We start from the raw sequence: 15119 nt of genomic DNA, 5'->3' as shown, positions 1-15119 counted from the left end.
GAGCCACAATTTTTATATAACACGATAACCTTAGCCACGGAACCGGATTGGCAAAGCTTGTGGCCGAGCCATTCCGGTAATTTTGGTCGCTAGACGTACCGTACGTCAGCTGCCGCGGTGCGTGGCCGTGGAAGGAGGAGCGGGCCGAGAGATCGGCCATGGCTGCTGCGGCGCTCGTCTCTTTCCTCGCCTCAAATGCTGTTCCTCATCGCCTTCGCCACCTTACCCTCTCCCCGCCTCCAACATCTCAATCTATCGGAAGAGGGAGGTGCTCTTCCTCTTCTGTTTTGCCCTCTTCCCTGGGGCTGCGGTTTCGCTTGATCAGGAAACGGCGGCCCTGCTACATCCGCCTCTCAGCTGCCAACAAACCCTCTCCTTCAACTGAGAAGATCAGGTAATTCTTAGATCCTTGTCTCTGTTTCGAGCGCGTTGTATCTGTTTCCTCTGGAACGAGAAAATTTAATAGGGTTTTTTACCCGTGTTTCATGAAATTTGTTTAGAAGATTCATTAAGTAATTGTGAACTTTTGTAGTTCTACTTTCCGTCAGATTCTCATTCACGAATCTTAGTTGCGGCATATGAATTTCGCTGTGTGTGCATACGAATTTCTACTCTGCAAAGTGTGCAAAGAATAATGGCTATTAAATTTCATCGATCTTTCTCTAATACAGTTCGACAGCAAGGATCAGAAGTGAAGTCCTCTCGCCTTTTCGTACGGTGCGGATGTTCTTCTATCTTGCGTTCATTGCGAGCGGTTCCCTAGGAGGACTGATCTCACTCGCGCAATTGGTTCCTGCTCTAGTCAATACATCAAGAGCAGCAAATCTCCCTGAGATGCTGAAGAGTTTTGGGATAGATCTTGGAGCTGTTCTATTCTTTGCATTCCTTTATACAAGAGAAAACAGCGCTAAAAATGCTCAGATCGCAAAGTTATCTAGAGAGGAGAGCCTCTCAAAACTGAAGCTGCGGGTGGATGACAAGAAAACCATTTCAGTTGGTGATCTAAGGGGAATTGCACGTCTGGTCATTCTTGCTGGTCCTGCCTCATACATTACCGACTCATTTTTGCGTAGTAAACCCTACGTCGAAGGACTGGTGGAACGAGGAGTTCTCGTCGTTCCATTCCCTACAGATGGAAATGCACCCAGATTAGAGTTTGAAGAGATTGGTGATGAGGATCAGAAGGTTGTCGACAGAAAGAAGAGGCTTTGGCAGCTTGCTCCTCTCTACACTTCTGAGTGGGCCAAGTAAGGGACAGTAATTGGAAGCAGAAGTTTTGTTTTTTCCAGAAAATTCGGCCTTAAGAAAGTTTGTGGATCCTAGGATTTGATTCTTCAGAAAATGAAACATGTTTGTTGTGCTGCACCTTCACTTTTGAGTTCGAGGAACTAACCCTTGTTGTGCTTATCATGGCAGATGGGTGGAGGAACAAAAGAAGCTGGCAAATGTCGAACTGGACTCCCCAGTGTAAGTTTTCTGGTTTGTTTCATCTCTAACCAGTCTCTAGGAAATTGAGGAACATCTATTTATGTGCCTTTATTGTTTGTCTAATCTTACAAAGTTTTGTTAACTACCATCATGAGTAAGCTTAATTGTTCTTAGTACTGTTTGTGCTACTTAAACTTGGCCGAGTTCTGTCCCCTTAATCATTCAATTTGCAGTTATCTCTCTTTGCGAATGGATGGACGAGTTCGGGGTAGTGGCGTTGGCTTCCCTCCTTGGAATGCTTTAGTTGCACAGTTGCCACCAGTGCAAGGGCTTTGGACAGGTCTTCTTGATGGCATGGATGGAAGAGTCCTTTAGATCTCATTCTCTCCTCACTGATGGTTAGTTAACCTGCATCAATTTTCTTTTTCTTTCTTCTGGAGATTTGCCTCCTTCTTGTCAGTGGAGTTCCATGTTTAGAATCTGATTATAACCGGTGACTGTTAAGTATTCTCTCCATCTTATGAATATGAAAGCTCACAGTAAGAAACACAAATCTGAACCGAAAATTAATATGAATCATGAAACAAGAAACTTGGTATAGCAGCTTCACTAAACGAACTACATCAATACCAATTCTGAACCTACTCTTCTTACTGTTGTTTCGTTTTCTATTGCCCAACCCAGGAGTCAGGACGAAGGGTAACGAGCCTGATGACAACGTCGTGCGGCATATGGCGCTCAAAGTCGTTGCATTTGTTCATCTTGATATAATGCCTAGTTGCAGGAAAAACACTGAACACTGCTTGATTTTTTTATTTGCTGTACGTACTTACTAAACTCATGCGAAACTATTTCTATTGCATGAGAGAAGATTGAAAACAATGAACACGTTTCCACAGAATCAAGAAGAAAAGCCACACGCAATTAAAACTAAGAAAGAAGAAGAAAATTAAAGTTGAGCATCTCCCTAGACACCGTTTACGACATTTCACGATCAAGTTAAACTGTGACCTTGCTCTTTTAATAGAGAAAAGATTTAATCATGTTTGTTGATTGATTGCAGAAATGATGACCCCGTGATGCATCAAATATTCAATGATCGTTAGATCCATTAATCCAACAGCCATAAACAACTTGATGATTAGTATTGCTTATTTACAATAGCAGCGCATGAAATGAAGAGTTTGATATTTCCAGTAGCTGGTACAGAGACAATGTACAATCAACAGACAATGTTCATCAAGGATCAGGTTTCCCGACCACTTGTTCATCACTAGAATCGTATTCATCTTCACTCAGCTCTTCATCACTTGATTTCTCTCCCGGGGAAGCCTCTACATCTTCAGGCTTGGCGTATTTTTGACAGTATTCTGGATGATATTAAAAAGGGGAATCAGAAACTAAAGATGTAAAAGAACAAGTCAGCATCATCACAGATTTAACTTTTTCTACTGAAGATTAAATGCATCACCTTCGATTTAGCCAGTCATTCCATCACAGCATAGTAAAGGATGAGAATTAGATTAACAATAGTTCTCTACGTCCCTTTCTCAAGTTTTATTATTCAGGTAGAATGACATTTTAATTAATTCTAAGTAATTAAAACAAAGAAAGGAACTTTGAGTTTGAAATTTAATAATTGTAATGAAACACCAGCCGTGCCATCAATGATTGAATTTTTAAAAAAAATGATTGAATTATTTGTCGATTGAATTTGTTCCTGAGAGTCTAAGGGATTTGGATGTTTTAGTGGTCCATGCGATAATTCGCAAGGAAAATGATAGACTGAAAGCAAACTGACCATGTGTGATTGCCATGTGTCCTTTAAACTAAAAGAAAACGGATAAGAGTAAGACTATTGACCATCTGTATTTTGCCAAGTAATGGAAACATGCACAATAGTATAACAGAGACAACAATGGATTTTTAGAGTTACTAAAGAAGTTATAATTAAAAAAAACTATTAGGTGTCACCCTTAGGTGTTGCTCTAATGCATGATTAATTGATAGAAAATATATGTCAAAGATGACTCGTAAATTCTTTACTACAAGTCAATAAATAGATTATAGTAGAATATGTGAAGTGTAAAGAGAGAAATTAAACAAAGTTCTAGTAAACATAATGAAAAATGATTTTAAAAATTCAGATACCACTAATGGAGTAATAAGATTCATGTACCTGATCTCAAATATTCGGGAGACACAAGTTGATGTTGACAATGAGTTAAAAACTAAATAGATTAGAGTTGACGGCATGAAGGGTAAAAGGCCTTAAAGGGAGACCAAAGAAAAAAAATCTATTTAGATCTGGATAAAATTACTTAGTGTTTAATTGAAGCATAAGATCAATGTAGCCGACCCCAAATAATTGAGACACATAGCTTGTTGATTGTATTTTCCTACTCTATAGCCATTCTATTACTTAGTTTCTGTATGTATTTTTGAAGGTTTCTATATTATAATATTTGGACAGGTGATTCATTTTCACTTTTCTCAAAAAGCAAGCATTCCCTCTAGGCAAAAAGGTAAGATCATAGTACAAACTACATGATCAATTAGGAAACCAATTAGCACTCCATCTTGTTTACTTGCTAAACAATTCTATGAAGCATCACAGCACCAAGTGTTGAAACATTGGTTTCACCTTTATGGTTGGATCTCTAACCATATTTTATTGATGATTTTGCAATGCACTTTAAATTAGGTGCTTTTGTCTTTGATAATCTCCTTGAATGTGCAGGTTTAAGATTTTGGAGATTGAGGTGATCTACCATAGACAACGAACTCAATGAACAGAGCATGGAGTTGTGTGGAGCTTCAGGCTCAAGGATGTTTTGTCAATCTTGGAGATGTACCCAAACACCCATGTCCATGCGTTTGGATTGTGATCTTTTGCATTTATTTTTTTAGAAGGTAGGAATTGTTATCTAGGAAGCCTCATCCTAATACTAGGCGATCTAAGACTTAGGTAGCCTCGATCAAATGCAACCTTTAGGATGAAGGTGGGTAGCACAACCTGAACTTTTTGATTGGTCAGCCTAAAAAACGTGGTCGGTAGGTAGACAAGCTTGGATGCCTAAGCCTAAAAAACAGGGTCTTGTTTGTGGATTGACTGTAGGTTGGATTTTTGTAGGTCGACCTAAAATTCCTGTTGGGTTCCAACAGTTGAGCTTCAATATAAAAGCATATATTCTTTTAGCATCAAAATTTGCATGAAATTTCTGTTCATTCTCCAACTTTACTGAAGTTCTAAAAGGTCAAGCAAATCTAAACCTACGGGATCCTATATAAGTTACAAACTTTGATTTTCAGTTTTGTAGCTGATTCCATTGAAATTCATTTACAGGTTTGTCTCATTCAAGGAAAAGTAACTGAGATATTCCCAAATTAGTATCCAATTTTCAAAGCAGTTCATATACTCTTGCCTGCATGTTTAAATGAATAAACACTGCATTGAGAAGGTCATGGACGTCACATAATGCGTTTTCTCTGTTTCAAAACAATCCAAAACTCATTCCAACTGCAACTTCATAGGAAACTAAGCAAAAGGAGATTGATATCGAAGAGATTACAAACAAGCAACTAGCATCCAAAGTCTATGATAGAATATTTTAAAGCACAAAATTACCTTTCACTTTCTGCTCATAAGCAGGTCGATCACGCATCATTAATGCTGCAGCCTCCCCATTTAATGGGTCTGAAGGATTTGGATATAAAAGGAGTTGTGGAAGAAAAACCTCAAATACATTAACAAGATCTGGCAGATATTGCAGATTAGTACACATAAATGGGGAGTTATATTAACAAGATCAGCTATTTTTCTATTATGCACACTACATATGAACCAACCATAAAGTAGGATGATAAAAGTAAGGGGAATGTTATATTACCAAACATGGGACTCCAAGTTTGGTTGATTACATCCAAACAAACTGAACCAGACCTGAAAATTGGCAGGACAAAACCAGTCAATTGCCTAAACTCCAGTGCTAAAAGTCTGTTTAATAAAAATATGTTGCTAACACAAATAAAGTTGGCTACATTGAGACATTCTTTTGGGAAAATGATTAATTAACACGAAATAACACTCACATCTCATCTACATTAGGATGATATAACTTATTGACAAATCCAATGGACGGAGATTTGTAAGGATAAGCATCTGGTAATTCCACCCTTACCCTCCAAACACCTCCTTGATAAAGGCCTGTCATGAGCAACAATCCACTTACCTGATCAACAGTGCAGTACGCCAAAAAGTAATCGTAGTAATCAAAGAGTGTTGATAGAAAACTAAATAAAGCACCCAATTGAAGATTAATTACAAGTGTTGCATACCTGAACTAAAGAATTTTAGTTAATCAAGAAACCACAACTATTAACACTATTACCAAAGGGATTTTTGTCCCCCTTTTGAGAAGGAGGAATTAAAACTTAGAAATGAAGAAGTTCGTTCTCTGAATGTTTTGAACAAACAAGACATAAGAGCAAAGAAATCAAAAATAGTAGGCGGAGGCAGTTCCTAGTCCATCTTTCACACGATTTCCGACGTCTGCTATCAGAACCTCTCAGTTAACTCAGATCCACAGGCGAAAATGATCTCCCAAAAAAATCAGAAGATCCTGAAGAACCGAAAAAAGACGAAAGATTCACAAGTAACAGAAAACATACTTTCGTTGGGGCCATGGAAATCCACGAAGAATTCCTGCATCCCATCGTTCAACATCTCCACCTTATAGTCACTCATCATCCTACAAAAACCCCAGAAACAACCCAAAATCAAAATAGGTAAACCCAAAGAAATTCGATATTTTCAGATTAAACCGATCTCTTATTCTAAAGATCTACAGTTTCATCAGGTCCATCTCGCGGCGCTTGCTGGGGGACGACATGTTGATCCAGCTGCCTCGAGCAATCGCGAGACGAAGGGGACGAGATCGGCGAAGCGGTCTAGAATTTCTTCCTTTTAGGGCCTTCTCCTCTTCTTTTAAGGCGAGCAAATCAGAAAATGGGTTTGCAAGACGACAAAGGAAACCAAAACACGCTACAAAAGAAAAACAGAGATACGTTTTTAAAGCCAAATCCAAGCGATTCCACCACGCCAAACTAACAGCAAATGCAGTTTTACAATTTATCTCCGTCGGTTCACAATTTCCACATGTGTCCAAAACTTTTTTTTTATTTTTATATTCCTTTTCGGAAATTAACCCAAAAAGGAACGTAATCCGATTTTCCAAAATTTAATGGCTAATTTTAGCGCACCGCATACTTTTTCTCTCAAAGTTGAATACTTTCTTCCACCAATAATTAAAATCAGCTTGATTTATATTCTTTTTATTGAAAATTGTTTTTCTCACACCACAATAATTAAAACTATAAGTTTTAGATCAATCAAATATACTCTAGAACAAAAGAATTGGGTACAATAAAAGGTTGAATTGATTCTGCACTTGAATGATTGAGAGGGCTGTATGACCTACCACTACCACAATTTTAAATGAAGGAAAAGAAGAACAAGTCTAGTTGATTGACTAGACCGAAACAGAGTAGAGCAGAGTAGACAATCTGAAAGACAGCAAAATGAATGAGAAGTCAACTTGTGTTCTTCATAATTTTTCACTTAAAAAACGTTCGTTCTACCAGCGAGGAAACTTCCTCACAATGTGGTTATTAGATTTCGAATGTTCTCCAGAATGAGGCGTCGAGGACTAGGATATCGTTTGAATGCTCTCCAGAATGGAACATAGGGATTGTTTGAAGTTGATTCATTGCACTGCAAGAAATCCAGTTCAGGGATCGTCTAAAGAAGCACTCCACTAAAGCGAATCATTGAAGAAGAAGAAAAAACAAACTTTTATAGTTAAATTTTTGGAAGAAGATTGGCTTTGCTTAGCTTATCGACATTGTTCCTGTTTTCTGCCTGGCAAAGCTCGCGAGCGAGTGTAGAAGAAGATGGTCCAAGAACTGCAGAAGGAAAGGAACTTGTGTCTGACGTGGCGGCTGTTGGGGATGCAGTGGCGTGCTCCCTTCCGTCACCCCCGAATCCTGTAGCGGAGCCACGTCAGACTCGCCCCCACCTCCCCATTTCCCCGCCGTTTCCTTTCCTGTCGTTTGTATAAAAATAGGCGCGAGCCGCCAACGCCGAATCAAGCGCTCAGTCGCAGCACGAGAGCTCGGACGAGCACGTACAGCGATATGGATTCCTCCCTCGGCTTGGCGCTGCATCTACCGTTCGACGAGAACGACCCCGAGGAGATGCTCCTGTTCAGCATGCTCGGCGCCTGCTCCTCCTCCGCCACCTCGTCGGCGGGCGCTCTCTCGGCGTCGCGCAAGGACTCCGAGGAAGTCGACTCGGTCGAGAAGGCGAAGCCGTACCGCGGCGTGCGGCGTCGGCCGTGGGGCAAGTTCGCGGCGGAAATCAGGGACTCCACCCGGCGGGGTGCGCGCGTGTGGCTGGGGACGTTCGACACCGCCGAGGCCGCGGCGATGGCCTACGACCAGGCCGCGTTCGCGCTGCGGGGGCCGAACGCGGTGCTCAACTTTCCTGTGGAGAGGGTGCGGGAGTCGCTGAGCGGCGGGCAGTGTGGCGGCGCGGAGGCGTTGGAGGAGGGCGTGTCGCCGGTGGTGGCGCTGAAGCGGAGGAACTCATTCAGGAGGCCGAAGAGATCGGGAAGCAAGAAGGTGAAAGAGAGGAGGGGGGAAGAGCTAGTGGAGTTGGAGGATCTCGGAGCAGAGTACTTGGAGGAGCTCTTGCGAACTGCAGATTGCGCTACCACCACCATGGAACGCTCCATTTAAGCTCATAATTAAGACAAAGAAGCTGGAGATTCTGTGACCTGCTTCAAACTTTTGCTCTATAATGGAAGTTTTGATCCTTTCTCGCAGAGCATTCCTATTCATTTACACGAATCCTCAATGTTTTACAATCTCGCCATCGATCGCGTGCAAATATTTGATATATATTCCTATTAATCATGTGGAAGTCTTCCCATATGGTTCTTCTCATGGTACTGCCGATTTCAGTAAGGCCGGCGTTTTGACAGAACTTTCATTAATTTTAATAACTAGATTTCACCAAAGCTATTGAAAATCGCTTTCGCTTTGTGTCGATGGATTTGGTTACATTTTATTTATGATGTCGATTGTATGTCCAAGGGGGATGAACCCCACGTTGTTAGCTTGGTTAGTAGAGAATCTCAACTATATTTCCACAACTGATGCTTCGTGGAAGCGTCGCGTCGCCAGCATCCAATCGACTGTTGGATGTTGATTAGAGAGCTTCTCCTCGAATTAATGAGAAGGCAGAGAAATTTTCCAACAAGAGTTGTCAGCTGCTCAGATGGACAAGTCAATTCAGGAACTTATGTGAACAATCAAAGAGTTCTGCCATTGTTTTGTAGATTTTTTGTTTTTTCGTTGGCCATTTTAAGTAATTAATTCTTGTTCTCTTCAGAGCAGTAAGGTTTGACTTATCTACTTTAATGAATTGTGATAGTCTAACCTGAAGAAAAACTTGCGACTTCAATTATCAATTGCAGTTTTCATCAGATTTATTAATCATGCATCATTCTTTTATTAATGTTTACTTTAAAATCAGAATCAAACTAAAATATTAATGGATTGGTGAGACGATGTACTATATTTGAATTCTAAGTATGTTTACTAGTAAATGGATTTAAAAATTCTCTTTTGACTTTTTACAGTTTGATGCGGTGGGTGGTGGCCTCCATGTGGCCACTTGAAGTCAAAAATTAACATTAGGTGAGTCAAAGGCAAGTGTGATGCGGCGGGTAATCAGCTTCCACGTGGTCAGATTAAGTCAAAAATCAAATTGAACCGCAAATCAAAGATAAACTTTCTCTTTACTCTTCTCTCCTTCTCTAATCGATAAACTTCCTCTTTACTCTTCTCTCCTTCTCTAATCGAAAAAGTCCGACTTGAATGTCAAAATGACTATATCAAAGTCTACTTTAGCCTCAATTTTAACTCTCGTTGACTTTTACAGAAGTCCTCCAGAGATCATTCATTCCCCCATCAACCTCGGCCCACCCCCGATGGCTTACGCATCCTCGATCTCAAACTAGAACACAATCGATAAAAATAATATCATTAGAGATTTAATTGTTAAATAATCTTATATTTTTGAACCAGTTGTTACTGAAGTTGTGAATTGCATAGAACTTGCTACTTGATGCAGATTTTGTGGGCGTGAAAAAATAACTTGTTTAATTGGAGAACAGGTCTGGACAGGTAGCTAATAAGTCTTTCTTTGTTTCTTGTTGACTCGTGATCGATTAGTTTGCGAATTCATAACTACTTTTAAACCAAATTATCTAACTGATTAGAGTGCATTTCAGAACTTTTGGTTCTTCAATCGTACGTCAAGAACAAATTTCTACAATCTCATTATGTTCTAGGATGCTTACTGCTCTCGAACATGTACTTTGCTGGAGCTTATGGTTGACCTATTGACTAGAGGTTCATCGTCATCATTAAGCTCCTGTAGATGGCAATCGCTGGTAGCTGTATCTTCTTCACTCAGGCAGGCACTGTTTGTGATGCCTTGGTAGCTGCATCTTGCCTGTTCATGTCCGAACAGGTCTGCTTCACCATGCAAGTTCCTGAGGGGAGCGAGCTGCAGTTTCTTATTACGGCAAGCCAGTCCCTGTAGCTTAACTGAAAGAATGGAATTACGATATCAAGCTGGTAAAACTTTTAGAAATTATCGCCGGAAAATGCCGTGGTTCACTGTTCACAGATGGCGACAATGTTGCTTTTCGTTTTCCTTTGTCAGAATTGCAGCCTTGCCGGCAGCACGTCACGTGATCGGAGCAACCCTCATTTATTCCGGTTAGGAGACTTTTCAGATCAACCACGATTATAAAAATCTAAAGCTTGTTTCAAGATTTTAACTTTTGCGTGATCGATTCTGGATTAAGCCTAAATGGGAATTTTGCGAGGAACTTTTTGAAATACTGGTGAATTAGTTTAGAGTTTAAATTAAAGAAAGTAGGGGAGATTGGCCGTCTAATTTGGGGAAAATTTGTCACCAAAAGAGAGAAAATATGGGAAAGTTATTACTTTCTTATTGAAGATGACAGAAGAGTTTTAAGAACATAATTTACTAAATTTAGAGATAAAAAGGGGAGGTACCGCCGCCGGCGCCGGCAGCTCAGCAGACACCATAGTCATCACTTTATAGAAGCTCGGACCGCGCTCCGGAGGAAGGGTCGCTCTGCTGGTGGTGGAGGAGGAGCTCCTTCTGGCGGCGGAGCTCCATGACCTTGCGGTGGGAGTTGGAGTGCTGCGTGAGAACGAAGGTGGGGCTTGCCGCCGGGCGGTACTCCGGTACGAGTCTCCCCGATTTGTACCTCACCCCGCACGCGTTGCACAGAGTCTTCGGACCCAGCGGCCCAGTCCGCCACTGCGGCGTCTTCTCGGAGGCGCAGTGCGTGCACCGCCGCGCCGGGCCGTCCTCGGCCGCTCCGCCCTTCTTCCCCCTCCCGTTTCTACCGGCTCCGGTGGAGGAACTCGGCTCGGATGGAGAAAATTCATAGGATGAAGAGGTGGAGGAGGACGGCGAGTTCAGCGGCTGTAGGTGCCAGGCGGTGACCTTTGACCGCTTGCTTCGAGCTCCGCGAGTAGCGGCCGGAGGCTCCGCGTGGACTTGCGCAACGCAGGCGGCGGGCAGCGAGATTGAGCTCCAACCGGAATCGGTGAGCGCGTCCGAGAAGGAGTCCTCCATGAACTGGGACAGCCACTCTAGCTCCGCTGCGTCCTCGCATTGCTGCGCCAGTGGGCACAAGTAACTACCTTAATCAACTACCAATTCTCTATCCAAAGCTATATATAATTTAATCTCTACTAACTGGCACATAAAGGTCGAGCGGGCTCTGTTGCTGCGATTGCAAACCAGAGTAGAAGGAGCTGCTTCCGGCGACGACGGACGACGGTGGCTCCGTCGGCGTTTCGTAGTAGAAATTGGTGCCCGACGCAGCAGAGGAGAACAATTTCTTGCTGGAAAAGTAAGACACGTCGCCGGCGGCAGGCGGAACAAAGGCACTATAAACGGGTGCAGTATTCGTTGGTGGAACCGAGCGTGAGCTGGTTGAATAATAAGCCGCCATTCCCGCCCCTGCATCTACCGCCACTGCCATCTCCCTCTCCGGCGCCATGACTGAACAACACAACGCAGTCGTACGCAAGGTTCCTAGTCTTTAATTCCTTTCTTCTTCTTCTTCTTCCTTTTTGTTGTCCTTGTTAGTGGGGATGAGAGTGGGCGTAGTTGATCGAAAGCTGCAACAAGTGATGGTGAATTTGTGACTTTGGTACATATAATCGAGGGACTGATGATGAAGACAATAATGGCAGTAATGATGAGGAGCGTGGCTCATGCACTTCCTTCATGCTCTTCGCCCATGTCGCACCTCCTCCTCCTCGCTCCTCTTTAAAGTCCCGTTGCTTTCCTCCCTCTCTCCTTGCCTGCTTCGGCATCCCCACTCCACTCCCATTTCCATTAATCTGCCTTTAATCATGTGACTTCGACACACATCTTCATTATTGTCTGAAATCGCCAAAGTAAAAAATAAGCTGGTGATGAGCTGGGACTGCCATTACAGTTCATCACCTGCATGCAGAGGAACGCAAGCATATATTCATACTGTATAGTACTGCTTGCAGCACATCATCATATTCTATGTTCGATCACAATCGTTAAATCAATTTATACTTTTAGTTCCTGATAAAATCAATGGTCCTAACAGCGTACACCTGCAGTAGACCCTCTCCTGCTCTGCTTTTTTGTTAACTCAATATGCTCTTGCACTTAAACAATTTGGTACTTTTAGTTCATTATGAATGATAGGATCTCCTGCTCGATCGATCAGAATTTTAGGATTAGATAAATCTTCCTTGCTATCCGCGTGTTTACTGCTAGGAAATCAAATCATTCATTCGTAATTTAGTAATATGTTCACAACGGCGACACTAGGACACAGCTATGCAGCGAGATATACGTATATCTGGTCAGTCATGCGGCTCCAGTTGTTCCCTTCCGTCGCAGGCCACATCGGCAGGGACGACGACGACACAGAGAGTCACATTCACTCCGTACGCCTGTCGCCGGTCCACCAGGGCCCGAGTGTGGCCGACGCGTCGACTGCTAGCTGTACGCCGCCGGGACCATGACCACCCCGGGCCGCCGTTAATGATTTCCTTCGCCAAAAGGGGAGGGGAGAGGAGATGGCACCATGTGGAGAGGATGAAGGGAGGGGATCCTCACACGTGACCCTGCGTGCCCTACGCTGACCCCTGCACGTGATCCAGATAGTTAGCGGTCGGGTTTAGTTAATCATATTTTTGGGGATTAATGGTGGGTAATTAATTAAATGTAAAAAGTTAATCCAGGAGGATCGTTAGGTCACCGGCGGGTTGGTTGGGGTGTCGGCGAGAAGGTTCGCGCGGTGAGGAAGGGAGCAGTGTCAGTCTCCCGTGGGGGCGCCGCACGTGGCTGTCGCTGTTTGCGCCGACGGGGCTCCTCGTGGAGCTCCCACCACCGAACGCGAGTGGCTGTCGCCGGAGCCACACCGGCGCATGTGTAGTGACAGCTAGGAGATTCCACACGCCATGTTTTTTCATGGCGTATGATCTTCTTACGTAGAAATACAAGCAATTACGAAAGTGCAGTACATTAATCTTCTTACATGGCGTATAATTTTATAAATGTCCAATATTATCAAAGTGGTATATGGATATGGCCAACCTTCTTTGCCTCCTCCTTCTTCTTCCTCGTCGACGAAGGCGGAGACGGGGAAGGCCCTGCCGATGCCGACGGCGGGCTTAAAGTATATCTTCTCCCCCTCGGGCTCCACCAAGCTCGCTCATCTCGGCGACTTTTTTATGGCGCGCCCTGGTCATGCGCGCGCTTCATCCGCCGGCGCTCCACATAGGCGGTGACCTCCCTGTAGTGTTGGTGCCCTTGAAGAAGTGCTCGTACCGGCTGCCGCTGCTTCATCCACACGAATTCCGTCTCCTTCACCCACCAGCACTCCTCCAGGTTCTTCACCGGCAGCTCCTCCAGCATCTTCAGTACCGAGTGTTTCCTCTTCCGGCACCACAGACCATATCTTCGTCTGCTCTGTTTTCACACTGTGAGTTAGATCATCCAGAACGGCGCCAAACTCTGTAGCAATGAGCCGCCTGATAATTTAATTAGACTTGTTAATTTAAAGATTGTTTGGTCAAAATGGTGTGAAAAAACAGGATCGGAGATAATTGAATCGGAAAAAATTGTCAGTGTGAAGGTTGATCTGGTCACCCGTACCGATTTACAAAGCGTGGTTTGTTCATGAAAGCTTCCTGAAGACGAGAATTAGGAGTTAATTAACAAGATGGATGATTCTTTTGGGCACTGTCACTATAAGATTAAATTAAGTCGCCACCTTTTGTCTTTTATTTTAGATTTTGTGGCAATATAATGCACATGCGGTGACGAGTTGCAATCACGATGATTGTTAGGGGAGATCTGGTTTATCGTTCTCCATTCTATTTTCGTGAAGAAATATTTTCGCAGTCGTACCAAAGTACGATCTGGTTATCCTACGATGATTTGTAGGATACGATCTGGAACAATCCTTATCTTGCAGAGATAAAGTTTAGTAGCATTTATTTCACTGCAAAGAACTAGTAGACGAACACTTCGACCGCAAGACTTGTAAATTTCATTCTAGCAATGTTTCATAGTTTTGAAAGGAACAGAAAGTTTAGATTGCACAAAGCCTAATCTAATTTGGTGAACTTTCGGACAGCAAGTGCCAGGCCCAAGATCAATATGGGCACAAGGAACTGCAATATTTTGATCAAGAACTCGGATGATGGGGGCGATGCCAATCTGCGATTAAGAAAAAACGAGGGTTTCATTTGGAAATAGTCTTTGTCGCACCTCTCGTGACCGGCGGGGCTGCAAGTTTGAGTTCCAACTTGTTAAGCCCAAATAAGGCCCGTATCGAACCATTTCAATCGTCGGCCCATTAGCTTCCATGCATACAAACGCAAACAGGAGACCTTGGCACACATGTATTTCTTAGTATAAAGTGAGTATATATTGGTTCTGAAGATACAATAAACCTATTTTGGACAAATTGTTCTTTAGTATATGTATGAACTAAATGATGAAACTTGTAAAAAATAAATAAATAAACTTCTTAGACAAAATTAACATTTTAAAAAGGTCATTATGATTTAACTAAGAGTTGAAAAGGATATATATTCTTCATATAAATTAAATGGCACTGAAGTATTACAAACTCTCAGAATTCTTGACAAATGCCACAAAATTATATATACACATAAAGAGTATTAAGCATATATAGATTAATTTCTTATCGTTGCTCTTTACATCCCTTAGAATATGCAAATGAACAATTCTAGTTAAAAGATACTAAATTTCTTTTACAAAATTAAAGAAAAGCATGCATGCTATATATAACGTATTTTGCCAACAACCAGGCAAACATATAAAGTGCCATCTATAAGCTTATCAAGTGCTATAAGCCAAATATCTTCGATTCTTACCTACATTCCTTCCCCTTTCCCTTCTTTTTGGGGTGAAATATTGTCCTCTTTCCTTTAACCTATCTACTCATCAATCTGTGCCAGATCACCTGCAACTTACATCACAAAGGAAAGTGAAA

At 42.4% G+C, this 15119-nt stretch overlaps 3 protein-coding genes and 1 pseudogene across 4 annotated transcripts; 2 read left to right on the top strand and 2 right to left on the bottom strand.

The window, feature by feature from the left end:
- The first annotated feature begins 43 nt into the window (after positions 1–43).
- Positions 44–2633, top strand: LOC141838818 (protein LOW PSII ACCUMULATION 1, chloroplastic). Of its 2 annotated transcripts, none has more exons than XM_074726404.1 (5): positions 44–394; positions 672–1247; positions 1417–1467; positions 1662–1826; positions 2492–2633. In XM_074726404.1, exons 1-4 carry the CDS (start codon positions 159–161, stop codon positions 1801–1803), a joined length of 1005 nt encoding a protein of 334 aa, XP_074582505.1. In that variant the 5' UTR covers positions 44–158; the 3' UTR covers positions 1804–1826; positions 2492–2633. The 2 variants fall into 2 exon arrangements, with proteins under 2 accessions (XP_074582505.1, XP_074582506.1); XM_074726405.1 differs by lacking the exon at positions 2492–2633 and adding an exon at positions 2113–2202.
- Positions 2509–6457, bottom strand: LOC141838819 (ubiquitin-conjugating enzyme E2-23 kDa-like). The gene is made up of 6 exons (XM_074726406.1): positions 6277–6457; positions 6100–6179; positions 5521–5635; positions 5319–5371; positions 5057–5185; positions 2509–2798 (listed from the first exon to the last, which is right to left on the bottom strand). The coding sequence occupies exons 1-6, from the start codon at positions 6318–6320 to the stop codon at positions 2668–2670; spliced, it is 552 nt and encodes a 183-aa protein (XP_074582507.1). The 5' UTR covers positions 6321–6457; the 3' UTR covers positions 2509–2667.
- A 1166-nt stretch (positions 6458–7623) lies between these two features.
- On the top strand, positions 7624–8226 carry LOC141841524 (ethylene-response factor C3-like). The gene has a single exon (XM_074729696.1). The coding sequence runs from the start codon at positions 7624–7626 to the stop codon at positions 8224–8226; it is 603 nt and encodes a 200-aa protein (XP_074585797.1).
- A 2308-nt stretch (positions 8227–10534) lies between these two features.
- Positions 10535–11914, bottom strand: LOC141841346 (GATA transcription factor 12-like; annotated as a pseudogene).
- Between the last annotated feature and the right edge of the window lie 3205 nt (positions 11915–15119).

The sequence above is a fragment of the Curcuma longa genome, chromosome 11, assembly GCF_044706935.1.
Source record: "Curcuma longa cultivar G26 ecotype Majalengka, Jawa Barat chromosome 11, ITB_CL_G26_1.1, whole genome shotgun sequence".
Classification (NCBI taxonomy): Eukaryota; Viridiplantae; Streptophyta; class Magnoliopsida; order Zingiberales; family Zingiberaceae; genus Curcuma; species Curcuma longa.
Note: the sequence above shows the minus strand (reverse complement) of the source record. Positions and strands in the feature narration are given on the sequence as shown.